Source organism: Lissotriton vulgaris, chromosome 9 (assembly GCF_964263255.1).
Source record: "Lissotriton vulgaris chromosome 9, aLisVul1.2, whole genome shotgun sequence".
Classification (NCBI taxonomy): domain Eukaryota; kingdom Metazoa; phylum Chordata; class Amphibia; order Caudata; family Salamandridae; genus Lissotriton; species Lissotriton vulgaris.
Window position 1 is genome coordinate 504,063,269 of NC_141697.1, and position 15,127 is coordinate 504,078,395.

At 45.0% G+C, this 15,127-nt stretch overlaps 1 protein-coding gene across 1 annotated transcript in view; it reads right to left on the bottom strand.

Annotated features, from left to right (window-relative positions):
• The window catches only part of LRRC9 (leucine rich repeat containing 9), a 719,638-nt gene that overhangs the window by 326,326 nt on the left and 378,185 nt on the right, over positions 1 to 15,127 (bottom strand). The window contains exon 18 of the mRNA XM_086937964.1: positions 13,473 to 13,664. Coding sequence (XP_086794090.1) covers positions 13,473 to 13,664 — 192 coding nt within the window. The remainder of the gene's footprint in view (positions 1 to 13,472; positions 13,665 to 15,127) is intronic.

The window sequence follows — 15,127 nt, forward strand, 5'->3', positions numbered from 1 at the left end:
CTAGGTGTTCCTTCACAACTGCTACAGGCAATAATTAGGCTCCACTGTGGTAATTTTGCCCAGGTTAGGTGCGGGAGGGATGGAGCGTTGTCATCCAGATTCCCAGTTCTCAGGGGGGTAAGACAGGGTTGCGTCCTTGCGCCGACCCTGTTTTGCCTCTTTGTTAACGGTGTCATATCCCACCTCGATAATGTCAGGGACAACGATGCCGCTAGGCTGGCAGGCAGGAGGGTTCCGGCAATTATGTTTGCCGATGATACCCTCCTGCTCTCCAAATCCCCGATGGGGATCCAACGGATACTGGATGGGTTTGGGGATTTCTTCAGGGCGCATGGCCTGGAGATCAACGCAGAAAAAAACGAATTCATGGTATTCAATCCCTCCGCAACAACTAGGCCTAATCCAATCCTGGGATCCGAAAGGCTGGAAAGGGTTAGAACGTTCCAGTACTCGGGGGTAACTTTACATGAAAACCTATCTTGGGGTCCACAGATAGCAAGATCCCGTTTAAAGTTATCCCAAATGGTGGGGGCAATTTTGAAGGTTTTGAACTCATCAACCTTTAAACCAGTTAGACAAGCCTTGGAGATGTATAAAACCCAAGCCAGAGCAGCCTCATCCTATGGAGGTGAGCTGTGGGGCCATAATGCTGGGACAGAACTTGTCAAGGTGGAAAATAACTTTCTCAGACGCTTATTGGCTCTTCCCCAAGGCACACCCTTGTTACCACTGAGATTAGATCTGGGGCTCCCTTCAATAGGGGATGAATTGGCTCTAAAACCATTGCGGTTCTGGCATAGGATTTATCCACTGGCGAACTTTCCCACTACAGGCAAGATCTCAAGCATGTCCTGAATCTTAACCATTGCGACAGAATTCCATGGGTGGCATATGTTAAACGAGAATTCCATCGATTGGGACTGGATGAGCTGTGGGATGATCCCGAAAGAGGTTGTCTAGGGGTGTCAGGCAAAATGCTCACCAAGATTTTCAAGGACAAAAGCCTAATTTTGCTCGTGTGTGAGCCAAAAGTCGGCACCCTTACTGAACAATTTTTGGCCACCAAAAATTATTTTTATTTTGAAGGTTATATGGATATTATATTTTCAATCTCTGCAAGGAAACTTTTTATTCAGTGGAGGTTTGGTACACTGCCCCGTAAAGCCTTCACAAGTAAATGGACAACGTTGGACGACAAAATCTGTCCTGGGTGCTGTACGAATGAGGAGGACGAACTACACGTGATGTTTTTTTGCCCTGCCTACAATAGACAGAGGAAGTACTGGCTTGCGCCACTGTGTAGGAATCTGGGCATTAGAAACTATTTACAATCATACAGAATCCTGAAGACAAGTACCCTGCATTATATTGTTTTTGCAGTAGCCAAGTATTTAATGGCCATGTGGCAGATAAGGGGAAAAGTACTCAAAGGATAACTTCTAACTAAACGTGTAATGGATTGTAATGAACTGTAGCTAACTGGGTTCTCAGTTCCTCAGACCCTATTAGGAACTGATTTAATTAGTCCTTCGCTCCTTGCCTTGTTTTTACATTGTATGTTTCTATGTGTTTTAAATGTCTTTTAATGTATCTTTTATGGTCTCAAATGGCCGAAATAAAGAATTTTTGGATTGGATTGGTAACTCAATGCATTCAGCAAATACTGGGAGGACTTACCTCACATTAGCTTGTGAGAGCAATCTGTTTGTGTAGCATGATTGCACTGTAAATATAGGATGTGGTCGGGGGGGCCCTTCTGTGTGTAACACTAAGAAAGAAGACTGCTAAGTTAGACGGTAGCAGGCTTTTATAGCTGCTGCCTCCTACTGTCTTTTTACAGGTCCATGCACTCTGGTGCTCTCTTTCTCTCGTCCGAGGCAAATGTTGCTACGGTTGTGTAGGAGGCTGGCTTAGTGTATGGTGCACACTTATGTAAGTGGAGCACCTTGCACTAATCCAGACAACCCTTATTGTGATTTTACACAACCTTAGAAAGCTCTTTAAGTGGTACCTGTGAAGTGCAGCCTTCAGGCTTAGTACGGGAGAAGTGTGAAGCAGCTTGTTTTACCCGTACTAGTCATAAGGGGGCACATGCATCAATGGAAATTGCATTCGCAAATGGTTCGAATCGTAAAATTCGGCCCTTTGCGAATGCAATTCCAATTTTTGGGATGCATTATCATTTTTGTAATTTTCTCAATTTAAGAAATAGCAAAATTGCGATTTCTTAAATTGCGATTGCATTTAAGGAATCTCAAATTGAGATTCCTTAAATGCAATGCATCAAACTTTAAAAAAATTGCGAATTCGCAAATAAGGGGAGCAAATTACCATGAAGTTGACCTTCATGGTAATTTGCGAAAACTTTAAAAAATGCATTAAAGTGCATTTTTCAAAGTTCCATTTTACACACACACATGCCCTTTGGGCATGTGTGTGTGCAAAATGTACTTATAGGCAGATTTCAGGGGTGCAACAGGGTGTCCTTTGGACATCCCTGGACCCTTCAAATTGCATTCTCAATTTGCGAATTTCTAATGGTGAATCGCAAATTAAGAATGTCTTCCTATTCATTCCTATGGGCCTCTAGGCCCATAGGAATGGATGGGGAGGTATTCCTTAATTGTGATTCTCAATGAGAGAATCGCAATTAAGGAATTTTAAGAAATCGCTATTATTTTTGCGATTTCTTGATGCATTGCAGTTTGCAATTCTTTAATTGCGATTCCTTATTTTTCGCAATTAAGGAATCGCAAAATGCAATATTGATGCATGTGCCCCATAGTGTAGGCTAAGTGAAAAAGAACCACACAGTGCAGTTCTAAAAATATGCATTTATTATAAGCACTCACTAACACATTGCAATATCTCCTCCCCGGAGATATAATCACAATACACACAATACTTCAGTGATAGAACACATAAGTAGCACAATGTACAGTGGTCTCTAGGGGGAGACAATTCCCTATGCTAAGAAAGTGGAATGCGACCCACAACCTAAGTCAAAACTGGACCCAGAAGACGTGGAAGTGGTGTGGACCCAAAGAACCTATGTACCCAGGAACCCCACGGAGGAAGAGTGCAGAGTGGTAACAAGACTGTGTGATCAACACAAGTCAATGGGAAAGTCGCAGTTGCAGTTTTTAAGAACAAGGACTCTTTCCAGAGGACCCTGAAGAAACCTGATAGAAGGTTGGAGAGTCACCCAACCCATGGATACCCAGGAAACCAGGATACCTACTCCAGGGAAGCCGGGTGCCTAGGTGTGAAGTGACGTTGGAAACCGACAATAGAAAGCTTCAGCAAAGAAGGGGAGGAAGTTGAAAGAGTCTGGTAGAACCCAATGCAAGTAGAAGGGACATATAAGAGTCTATGCCACTCAGGAGTGATCAGGAGGCACGGAAGACCAATACTCACTAATGTTGGAAGTTGCAGGAGAGTTGACGGTGGCCTTGGTGGTGTAGCTGTGTGGACCAGGCGACGCTGTGGAAGACCAGCAGCTGTTCATGAGCTGTTTCACGTCGGATGTCAAGAGCCAGGGGGTCCGTGTCTGATGTGAGCACCAACAAGCCTTGGCAGCGGCAACAAATGTGGCATACGAAAAAGGTGCAGTGTCAGGACCAGCAAGGCCCAAGGGACTCACCAAGTGCAGGTAAGTCAGAGTAGACCCCACGCAAACAGGGGAGCCCACTGGAGCCAAAGTAGACCCTCAGAGGACCCACAGGCCGAAGGCACAGGAATTGCAAGATGACCTCGAGCAGCTCACCAATGATGCAGGCCCACGGTGCAGACAATGATCTTGGCAGCAAGAGATGCTGGAGGCTGAATTTTCTTAGAGCCCGAAGATCTCTGGAGAAGAGAGTCAACAAGCCTTAGAAATGGCATGATGAGGAGATGCACAGGGGTACTGCTCCAGCAGTTCCAACAAGGGATACTGGTTACAAACTTGCTGTGAAGACAATGCAGGTCTCCAGGGAGTTGCAGAACCACTACCTGTGTTGCTGAACCTTTTGGAGACTGTGGGAGCTCAGGAACAGAAGACGGTCATCTTTGTTGGGCTGCCTGCAGATAAAGGGGAGTGACACTTCACTCCAAGGGAGATTCCTTCAGGTGTCTTGGATGTCCACGGGCCTGGAGAAGAACCTGTACGGAGCACAGGCACAGATGACGCAGAAGACTGGCATGACAACAAGACCAGGAGCAGCAGAAGTCTTCCCGTGCAGTCTCGGTTCCCAAACCAAAGTCCAAAGAGCCCAGACGGTTGAAGATGAAGTGGTTTCGGATCTGAATCTTGTCCCACGATGAATCTAAAGAACCACCCACAGGTAGGACCTTACGTACCCTAAAGAAAGGGTTAGGGCAATTCAGGGGTCCCTCCCAGAGGAGGGGTTGGACAGTAAGGAGGATATTCCTATGTCCTTTGCCCACTTGTCCAGTTTCGCGCCAGAGAGCACAGCTCCCTGAACTGGTTCTAACTAGAGTATGCAAGGAAGGCACCAAATGTGACCTACACAGCAGTCTAGTGGCGCATGCAAGCCCCCACCATGGTCCCATTCACTAAGTCCTGTCTGGGAGGTGGTCACATCTCCCTGTGACAGGAGACCTATTGTCCTGCCTTTCCTCGCTCAAGCTTGGCTCGGCAGTAGGAGGACAGAACTGTGTCTGTGGTTGACAGCAGCCATAATTTGCTGTCAGACTCTGAAAGACTGGTACCGGGAGCATTAAGGGCTTCCCAGAGTGGCCCCACAGTGCATGGAATCATACCTCCAACACTGTTTGCCAATGTGTAGCAGATTTTTATGCAAAGCACTATCCATCGTGAGATTATATGTTTCTGCACAGCCTTTCCCTTCTTTGCTCCGACATACCCAACGAACAGTTTATCTTCCATCTGGAACTCGTATGTACAATCAAGGTAGAACAAGATTGCTCTTTTTGGGTCCAGGCAGTGCAGTTTCTCCTTTTCTTTAGTAGGGTAATGTGGAGCAAAGAAGTTAGGCAGGGCGATATTCTGGCATGGTGTCACAACCTTTTGAAGGAAGGAGGCGACGGTCATCAGAACCAATTTGTCTGGATAGAAATCTGTGTAAGGATGGTGCGCTTAGAGTGCTTATATTTTGCTGACTCTCCTGACTGATGCTATGGCCACTAGAAAAGCAGGTTTGATGGTGAGCAGGCAAATTGGGCAGCTGTGCTGGTTTTGGTGCAAGACACTGCCCAGTTGCTGCGACAGAAAACCCTCCCAAAGGGACAGCCTGTTTGGAGGACCCATGCTCAGGAGTTCGGGATACCATACACTCTATGCCCAATCTGGAAGCAAAAGAATGAGTTGGGTCCGGTCGATACTGAACTTCTTGAGAACTCTGGACAGGAGTGGTATCAACAGAAAGGCATATAGGAGGCCTGAGTTCAACTCAAGATGATCCACTAGACATGGAACGCTGTGTTTGTCCGCCCTGGTATTCAGATAGGCCACCAGTTGTTGAACCACCAGGGAAATACCTTGATGTTCCAGCCATGTCCATAGATTCAAGGCCTCTGGGTCAATGACCCCACCCTGTACCACATGGTGGTGGTGTTGTCCATGAACATCTAAACCAGCCTTCCCTTGATTGAAGGAAGAAAAGCTTTTCAATGCCAACCGACTCACCAGAAGCTCCCGCAAGCGCCACCAAAACCAGAATCCTCATATCTCTACCTCTCCCAGGTGGTGTTCCAGACCAGGAGTGACGCATCTGTCACTACACTTATCTCTGGATGAGGAAGGGAGATGGGTCTGCTGCTGACCAAATTGTGGTTCGTCACCTACCACTGTAGGTCTTTTGCAGTTCCTTCTGAGATCTGGACCAGGTTGGAGAGATTCCCCTGATAAGGGGTCCACTGGGACTTCAGGTCCCACTGCAGAATCTGCATATGCCAACTGGCATGTGTCACTAGCAGGATACAGGAGGCCATTAGGTCCAACTGCCTAAATCATCAAAATACAGGACAAAGGCTGAAACATCAGAATCATAGCTCGAATATCCTGGACTTGCCTTTTGGGAGGATAGGCCAAAAACTGGACTGTATCCAGAACAGTTCCCATGAAAGGAAGTCTATGAGAGGGAGTCAGGTGCGACATCGGCATGTTATAGTGAACCCCAGAGAAAGCAGGAGGTCTGCCAGAGTCTAGAGGTGGGAGACTATTGCCTGGGGTGAGCCAGCCTTCAACAGCCAATTGCTGATGTAGGGAAAGTCTGGAAACCTTGAGCGCTGCAGATGCGCTGCAACCACCAACATCACCTTGGTCAAAATCCAAGGGGAACTGGTAATGCCAAGGGGAAGCACAGTAAACTAAACGTGCTCTTGGCCTATGGTGAACCGTGAATATCTATGAGTAGGCAGGACAGGGATGTGGAAATATGTGTCCTCCTAGTCCAATGCTACCATTCTGTCTCCAGGATCCAGGGCAGCCTGGACCAGGGCTAAGGTGAGCATCTTGAACTTCTTCTTCAGGGAGGAGTTGAGAAGGCACAGATCTAGAATAGGATGGAGGCCACTGTCCTTTTTGGGCACCAGAAAGTAGCAGAAATAGCAACCACAACCTACTTTTGATGTCAACACTTCCTGAGAGAGCAAGGAGATTTGGCCCTCCATCAGCCAGTTTGAAGTGGATGCCATGGATGGGGGAGGGTTCCAGAAAAGGGATGGAGTAGCCCCTAAGGACGATTTGTAAAACACACCTGTACGATGTTATGGACTGCCAGTGGAGCAGGTGATGGTGTATCCTGTCCCTCACAGGATGCCAGTGTTGGCATGAGGACAAACTAGACGGGTTTTGAGGTTGTAGCTGCGGGGGAGGCGGGAGTGGACTGGCTCACTCTCTGGCTGGGTTTTCCACGTGGTTAGTGACAACTGGTTTCATGGCCACAAAAGGCTGAGAAGCCTGCTAACCTTAATGGCTCAGTGGGAAAGGACGCGATTCGTAGCCCCTACAATAGCCACGGAAGGGGCGAAAGGCAAGCTAGTGTTGGCAGGGGGCAATGGAGAGGCCCAAAGACCTGGTCTTAGCTTTGCTGTCTTTAAAACGCTCCAGAGCTGAGTCTGTCTTTTTGCTAAAAAGGCAAGAGACATCAAAGGGCATGTTCATAAAGGAAGTTTGGACATCCCCTGAAAAGCCAGTGGTTCTCAACCAGGCATGGCATCACTGATAGTCTAGCAAGTCAGTCGTGTCCAGTCCTCATCTGATGGTGAACTTTGCAAAATATTGCCCAGCAGCCACTGCTCAGGTGAATATGACTTGGGCCTCATTTGAGACCACGGACAGCTCTTGCACAACTGAGTCCCTTGCACTGCAGGTGTATAGGTCCAAAAGGCACACACCGTTTCCTGACCCCAGTGCTAGGCTGGTGGAAGACAGCATACCTGTGCACAGGGCTTGGACTAGGCCCCTAGTAGAACATCAGTGAGGGGTTTGATAAATAGGATGAGCGGTTTAGAAGAGGTATTTCCCAGCTGAAGCACCTCAGTCAGGACGCTCGTCTTGACTACTGCTGAGGGAAAATGAAGGACTAAGACGCAACCTGCCCTCCGCACCACCATTGCAAAGGAGGTTCCCTCCTCTGCAGCCACAGTAGGAAGAAAGACCAAGCTAGTGTCTGGTGAGGTATCTAGTCATCTACAGGGTGATGGAGCAAGTAAGTGTCCTCAAACCCCTCCCAATTGATGATGATGATGATGATGAGGGATTTATAGAGCGTGACAAATACCCTGGGGTGTCTAGGCGCTGTCTTTAATATATACCGATTAGAGCGGGCAAAGATGTAAAATTATGCTGTAAATAACACGACTACAGGCTTATCAAAAGAAAAGGCTCCAACTTGGAGGGCATGGTACTGACCAGCGCTGGAGTGGTCGTCGTACAACAACGATCCGGCTCCATATCAGAGTCTTGAATGATGATGGGATGGGCACTACAGTGGGCTTCAGTGGCGGTGGGAATGGCAGCACTGAAGCGGACTCGGTGCAACATTGCAGTCTCGGGGGTGGAGTCCCTTGGGACCCAACACTGAAACCACGTAGGCATACCGACATTGAGAGCAAACCCACCGGCAGGAATCCAGTAAGGCCCCTCCCAAACCTGTGGTGCCTGAAAGCACTCCAGAGGGGTCAGGCCGCCCAAATATGAGATGCATGGCCTCAAAGAACTCCTTGAGTTGGGTGGGGGTGACTTTAGCTAAGGGAAACTCTGGGAGGTGCAGAGCAGACCTAGGCACATGCTCCAAAGAGGAGCGAGACTTCGAGCATGTCATCATTCCTGTGCCTCTTCCGTTGACTTGGACCGGTGCGGAGAATTCAATGAATGTTTCAACTTATTGCTCTTATGGGACTTACCTGACAATTTAGACTAGAACAACGATCAACGGGAACAGCTCCACGAGCAGTCCTGGGACCTTTCGCACAACCGTGATTGAGAGTGTAGCAGGGTCATCCGATGTTGAACAACATGGATGTTAAGAGAATGTTCCCTAGAGCCTTGGGATACATGGCACACGGTCCTTGCAGGGCTTGGAGTCGTGGGCCCACTTCAAGCACCACAAATAAACCAAGTGTGGGTCTGTCACAGACATCTGCTTGTGAAAAGCACAACAAGGCGGAAAACCTGTTGTGCTTTTTGGGTGAAATCCCTTGCACGCCAGGAGAAAGGATTCTCAAAACATTCTTCAACAAAACATTGAAAAAAGCTCAGGCAAAAATGTGACTGTGGGTAGCTCTTTCAGATCTGCACTAACTATATCGGAAAAAAGACCTGATGTCAGGGAACTAGGGTGGCACCTATACACCCACTGCGCATGTTACACCCGACACGGATAAAGCAGAGCCGAATGACACAATCTACTGCAATGAAGTGGTACTGCTCAAGAATTTTCAGATCCCTTTTGATGCCTGGGGATAATTCTAAGGCAAGGAATCTGCAGCTAGAAGTCTCTATCAGATAGAAAACTAGGCAGGCTTTCTCTCATTCTCACACAATGCACTAGCTCTTTACAGACCCACGAAGGCTTCGCTGCTTTGATAGATGCCACAAGAACCAGCTTCCTAGAAGAGAGAAGTATGACTGAGAAGTAAGTGTGGGTGCTGCTTGCACCTTCCAGCCCAACATGAAGATACTTTACACCAAGACGGAGATTGCATCTCAATATCTCTTGTGACATCTCCCTCACAAGAGTAACCCATGCTGTATGTCTTGAACTGTGTGCCTAAGTATTCAAGGATGAATCACTGACTTTTACTGGGTTGCCAGAGGTACAGCAGCTCAACTAAGGGCTTACCCATTTGTTTCTATGTGGCCAGGGTGTTTGCAAAGGTTCCAGCGCTTTCCCAATCAACCAGCAGAGGGGCCTCACCTGAGCTACATCAGTCTCCAGTGTGCCATCAGACTCCCAACATCTCCCAGCAACCTCACAACCACATTGGTTTGAACCATGCTGCACTGTATGTTAATCACAAATATATTAAAATGAGCAGATGGTAAGTGGGGTGGCTTGACTGGTATGTAACCAATATGGCACTAAAGCATGCCAAGCACTGAGCAAGCAGCTATTCTTGGCTTGGTGCAGCTCCCTCATGGTGGCTGCAAGAAGGTGCTAGGGTAGTCATCGAATGGAATCCAATTTGGGTGACAGAAGCGACAGTCCTTCTGATAAATGACCTCTGAGGTTTGCAGGTCCATTTTCATCCCACTACAACACAAACCAAAGTCCTCACATAAAACCCAAATGCAATCAATGGCAGATTTCCCAGATGACTGCAGCATTGTACCCAAGGATTCCATACTAGAGACGGAGGACATGAGGGGCACAAACTTAAGTTCACAGGCATTACCAAATCCGCAAAATGGAAACTGTCATGCCCAGTGTAGCAGTGATATCAAAGAAAGCTATGGAGTTGAGCAAAGTGGAGAAGGTTGGGGGGGGGAGGGGTAATGGCGGTCCATAAGTGACAATCTTACCCTCTGCTGTTTGAAAACAAAACTGCATCCTGAAGGCAGTGATGAGCTGATGAAAGAGGTAGATTGTGGCTGTTAATTGGAAGAGACATTTACCTAAACTAGGCAGTATTTTAACACAGCGATCTCAGTATGCAGAAGTTGCTCTTCCCAAATGTTTCCTAATTCCTCCCCATGCCACCCAAGAAAATTAAACAGATGCCTGCCATATAGAAATACAATTACTTTACTCTGACAAGGGCGCTGAGAGATGTGGATTCACAGAAGTTTATTCCAAGGAGCTATCTTTGCCAAATGGAATTCAATGATAAGGGTTGTGTTGTTACTAACCGTTGTCTCTAGTGGATCCAAATTGACGGGTGAGCTGAGACCTCTGGTAGCAGAGGGGGAAGAGTTGCAGAAAGCGGATTGTGATCACTCTCGACCTGTTTGATAACAATCATATCAATTAGGGTATGCCACAGAAACAGATCAATGAGAAGGTAATCAATTCGACTAGTACGGAATCTGTTGTTGAAATTATTGGCCCCTTTCCTGTCAGATAAGGTTCTGCCGTTTGCCGCCCTTAGGCCGCTTTCTAGGCATAGCGCTTTTAGTTGAGTGCCTGAGCCAATCCAACGTTTTATTGGATCTAACTCTAGTATAGGAATGCCCCATGCTACATCCTCGCCCTCTGTGAGTTCACTATCCTCTCTATCTATCGATTCGAAGGTGGTGTTGAAATCGCCTGCTATAATAACCGTGGATTCACCTGACCTAGTGCACAAAAGCTCCTCCAGAGTCTCAACTGTTTTAGATTTCCTCCCTCCTTTTGCCCCTCTAGCATATACATTATAGATGTCAATAGTGGTGCTAGTAGGGCTACACATCAGTCAAATAGGAAGGATGTCAGGATTACCTGATGGGACCTCCCGAACAGAATAACAAATATCTTTGCGAAAACATGTAGTTAAACCCCCTGAGGGACACCCCTTGCTTCCTACTACAGCAGGTATATGAAAATTAAGGTAGCCCAGGCGAAATGTTGGAGCAACTGACTAATTTTCTTGAAATAAGCAAATGTGATACTGTTCTACATAATTATTTCAGGGTTCAGAGACTGTTATGGACCTAAGCCCTGCAATATTCCATTCAGTGTAGTTCTCCAGGGAGCTAAAGGAGCAATAGGTATATTAAGGTTGGGACGAGATTGCAGACCAATTCCCTTATTTTCTACATTACTTGAATGCGTAGTTCTCCTTACCTCCTTTAGACAACATGGATTATGGCAGGGTCACCCACCTCCGCCCCCATGGCCAGAACCAGAGGACCCCTCTATTATCCCCTCAGACAGCATACTGACCTGAGTCCCACCACCTACTTTTCCCAGATCCACCACTGAGTTAGATGAGGAAAGGCTCATTTTTTTTCATTTGGTGTATCTCAGACAAGACCATGGACAGAAAGTCAGAGGGACTACTGACTTGATCTTTTAAATATCAGACTATCTGTGACAAGTTCTTTATCTGAAGTTCAGGGGGCACAAGGGAAGGATCCATGCTTAGGCCAGCGTCTATTGCTGTGCTTGGAGGCCTGCCTTGGATTAAAGGTAACTCTAAGGTAGTGTGTAGAGGTTCCAGGCTTGAACTAGGGGCTAGACTTTCGGTCAATAGATCAGTTAGCCTAGCTTCATTTACTATACGGCTAATGGTATTATTAGAGGAGTCATCTGGGATGGGGTGAACCTGAGCCTGTAACACCATGTACCTATTGTCACATGGGAAATCCTCTAAAAGCAACATAGTAGTATTTGCACATGGGATTTTGTTGGGGGGTCGTACAGCTGTAGATGTGATTGGCCGTTGTTTATTGTTTTGTAACTTTGGGTCCTTTGAAAACATAAGCGGAATACGCTTAGATGCAACATGATTAATAGCATGATTAGTAGCATCTACATGGTCAGTTTGTGTGGCTGTGGATGCAGCTGTTGATGACTTAATGACTCCTGCTGGATCAAGTAATACCTCACAGTCTAATAATAAACTAGTGATTCGCTGAAAAAAAAACTTTTTTACCAACAGGGGTCCATTTCTCAACGTTCTTTTTAACTTTCATTTTGTGTGCCGCTCCCAACCCTCCCTCAGTAGCTTTCCGTTTGCCCATCTTAGTGGTTTAGATCCCTCTCAGCCAAAGTACCTTTGATTCTGGAGGCCGGCAATCGCCACTTGGTTCAGGTTGTGTGTCGGATAGAGTGTCCAGAGTCCGGTAGTGACTAGACCAACCAAGAGAATGGGCACAGCCCACCTCGTTCGGCCGCGGACAGGTCCACCCTTGGCCCGCGTGCGTCCTGTGCTGCGGGAGCCCACTACCGATTTCACAGCGCCTCCAGGCGTGATGAGATGGCCTGAGCAGTGTGGCAGCAAGGAGGTTGGGACCTGTAGTCCTGACGGCTCAGCTGTAGGGCACCAGAGCAATAGAACGGGCTACCCGTGCTGCGGGAGCCCGCGACCGCTTTAACAGTGCCACTAGGCACAATGAGATGGCGTGAGCGGTGTGGCAGCAAGGAGGTTGGGATCTGTAGTCCTGACGGCTCAGCTGTAGGGCACCAGAGCAATGGAACGGGCTGAGTACTAAGTATAATCCACTACAAATAAAGAACATTTGGCTTTGCAATAATTCAGTTGGTTACTTTTCTCTATTTGTCGTCTAACTCATTGGTCTACTGTCAAATTATATGATGCACAATTATGTGACACTTCAGATTGTTGGCACTGAAATCTGGTAGTTTGAAGCATTTGTTCTTTGAATGTCTGATTATATCTCAATTTTAGTCTCATGTTTGGGATAACATTTCTTTAATCTTCCATATTACCATTACAATAACATTTGAAATTGTAAGCACTCTTTCTTTTCTTTTTCTTTACAATATACGGATAATACATTTTTTGATTTATTAATTTCATGTGCTATTAAATCGATTACTATGCATTGGAAATCTGCTCACCTTTAATATGTACAAGTATAGTGGGATTAGATCTTTACGGAAAGGAGTTGAATTTTTGTTTAGCCAGTCTTAAAAACCATCTCTAATCAAGACACTTATATGGAATACTCTGAATGCATATATTTCTACCTGCTAATTGCAAATGTGTTTTACTATTTAATTTTGCTACTCAATATTACATTTCTTCAACCGTTTTCACCTCTTTGTTACTATATGGGTACTCATCATATGCATTGGATTATTGTTACTTAAACTCCTACTGATATTTTTTGTCCATTTCAATGTTCATGTACTTTATTAAAATCAATAAAATAATGTGAACTTTAGAAATATTGTTAAAATATATTTTTGTAACATTGCAGTTCTTAGCACATGGCTTATCTGGTAAACATAATTTGAACCTTACTTTAATTATGAATAACGTAAATTTCATGATCAAAAGGATTTACCATATTGCATTATTTTATTCACAAGATTTTAAGCTGTGTGGAAAAAAAATACCTTATGCCACGGATTGTTTCCTAATTGCAGAGTTAGTAGATTTGAAGCATGTTTGTGTAAGGACTGTATTTCTTCTTTGGTCTTCTTCAACTGATTCCAGCTCAAGTCTAAGTGTTTCAACTTTCCCATGCCTTTAAATCCTTCCAGTGTTATCACTCGGTTGTGGCTTGCATCCAAATATTCCAAGTTAGGCTAAAATAATAATCAAAAAGAAATTTGAAAAAATAAATATTGGCTAAATCGTGCTTAATGATCTTTATCCATAGTTCAAAAGTTTACACTCAAATGGTTGGATTATCCATATCGGAGCTTCGAAGAGTTTAACCGATAAGTAAGTCTATCTATAAATGTCATATACGCTAAACAGAAACATTGTGATCTACATCTGTATGCAAAAATATAAATACTGAATGGCATGTTCTGATTGCATTTTTAACTAAACAAATGATTTTAATTTTAATGTAATCTTGTCATCCCTAGAACACATTACTTCCATTCATTATTTCTCAGTCTTCCTAAGGACAGTGAGGACTAAAAGGAAATAACAATGCTGCCCAAAGATTGGGGAATCTGTGCCGACATAATAGGTGTGGGTGAGTGAAAGTGGTGTACGATGTGATAATGAATGTACTAAAAACCACAGAAGAAAACTCTGAGGCATCTAGGATAAACTTCTTGCATGGTTCAAGGATTATAGCCGACAAGGGGTGGCATGGAGGTTAAAATGCGAAACCACATTTCTTAATGGGCTGATAAAGACTTCATGATTATCGAAGGAGTATCAGGATACCTGCCCTGATTTCTGGTATATACCAGAGAATTAGCCAAGAAAGTCCGGGCTGCTACTTATTGTTAGCCCTAGGCTAAACCTTTCCATGAAGTCCCACAGCCAGACCTAATCTTGAAGGAAATTTGTATTGTACCACGACCCTTAACCTTCTTTACCTTCAACATCTGAAGAAATCTACTCTTAAATTCTTGATTAATTTATGTATGTTGTTCTGATTCTCAAGCGTATACAATGCTCACATTTTGGACAAATGCGGTCTTCCGTAATTTCTGTGTTTTCTATCAGTAATTACTAGGTGACATCATACAGACAATATTTGCATCTGTGGTTACCCATTTTGCCTTCTCCATGTCCCATGATGAATACATTTTTTCTGAGGTAACTCAATATCTAAATTTTTCATGTTCCAGACATTCTATACTTTTTTATTGGAAGTCTAAATACATTTAACCTTAGCTCCATTCTACCACTTACTCTATATTTACCATCCCTTTTCACATTCATGTCTGGTTATTTTAATGTTGTTGGAAGAATCTGGGCTATTGATTAAGGGGAGTGAAAACCCTACTCAAGCAACAACCACACTACTTGTCAGGTGGATCCACAAAAGTCACTAAAGTACCCTGTGCTTAACCCTTTGGAAGCTTGGCCTTTGTTCAGGCTTAGCTTAGAGGCACTGTATAAAGTATTTATGCAGCAATCAAACAGTAATAAAGTGAAAAAACAGCATAAGAAAAATCCCAAGCCAATTTAGAAACATAGAGATCGTTTTAATAAATAATATGACGCTGAAACAAATTAAATTCAATGAGTAGAGTCAAAGTTATGAATTATTAAAGTTTCCTGGAAAATACCAAAGCATCAA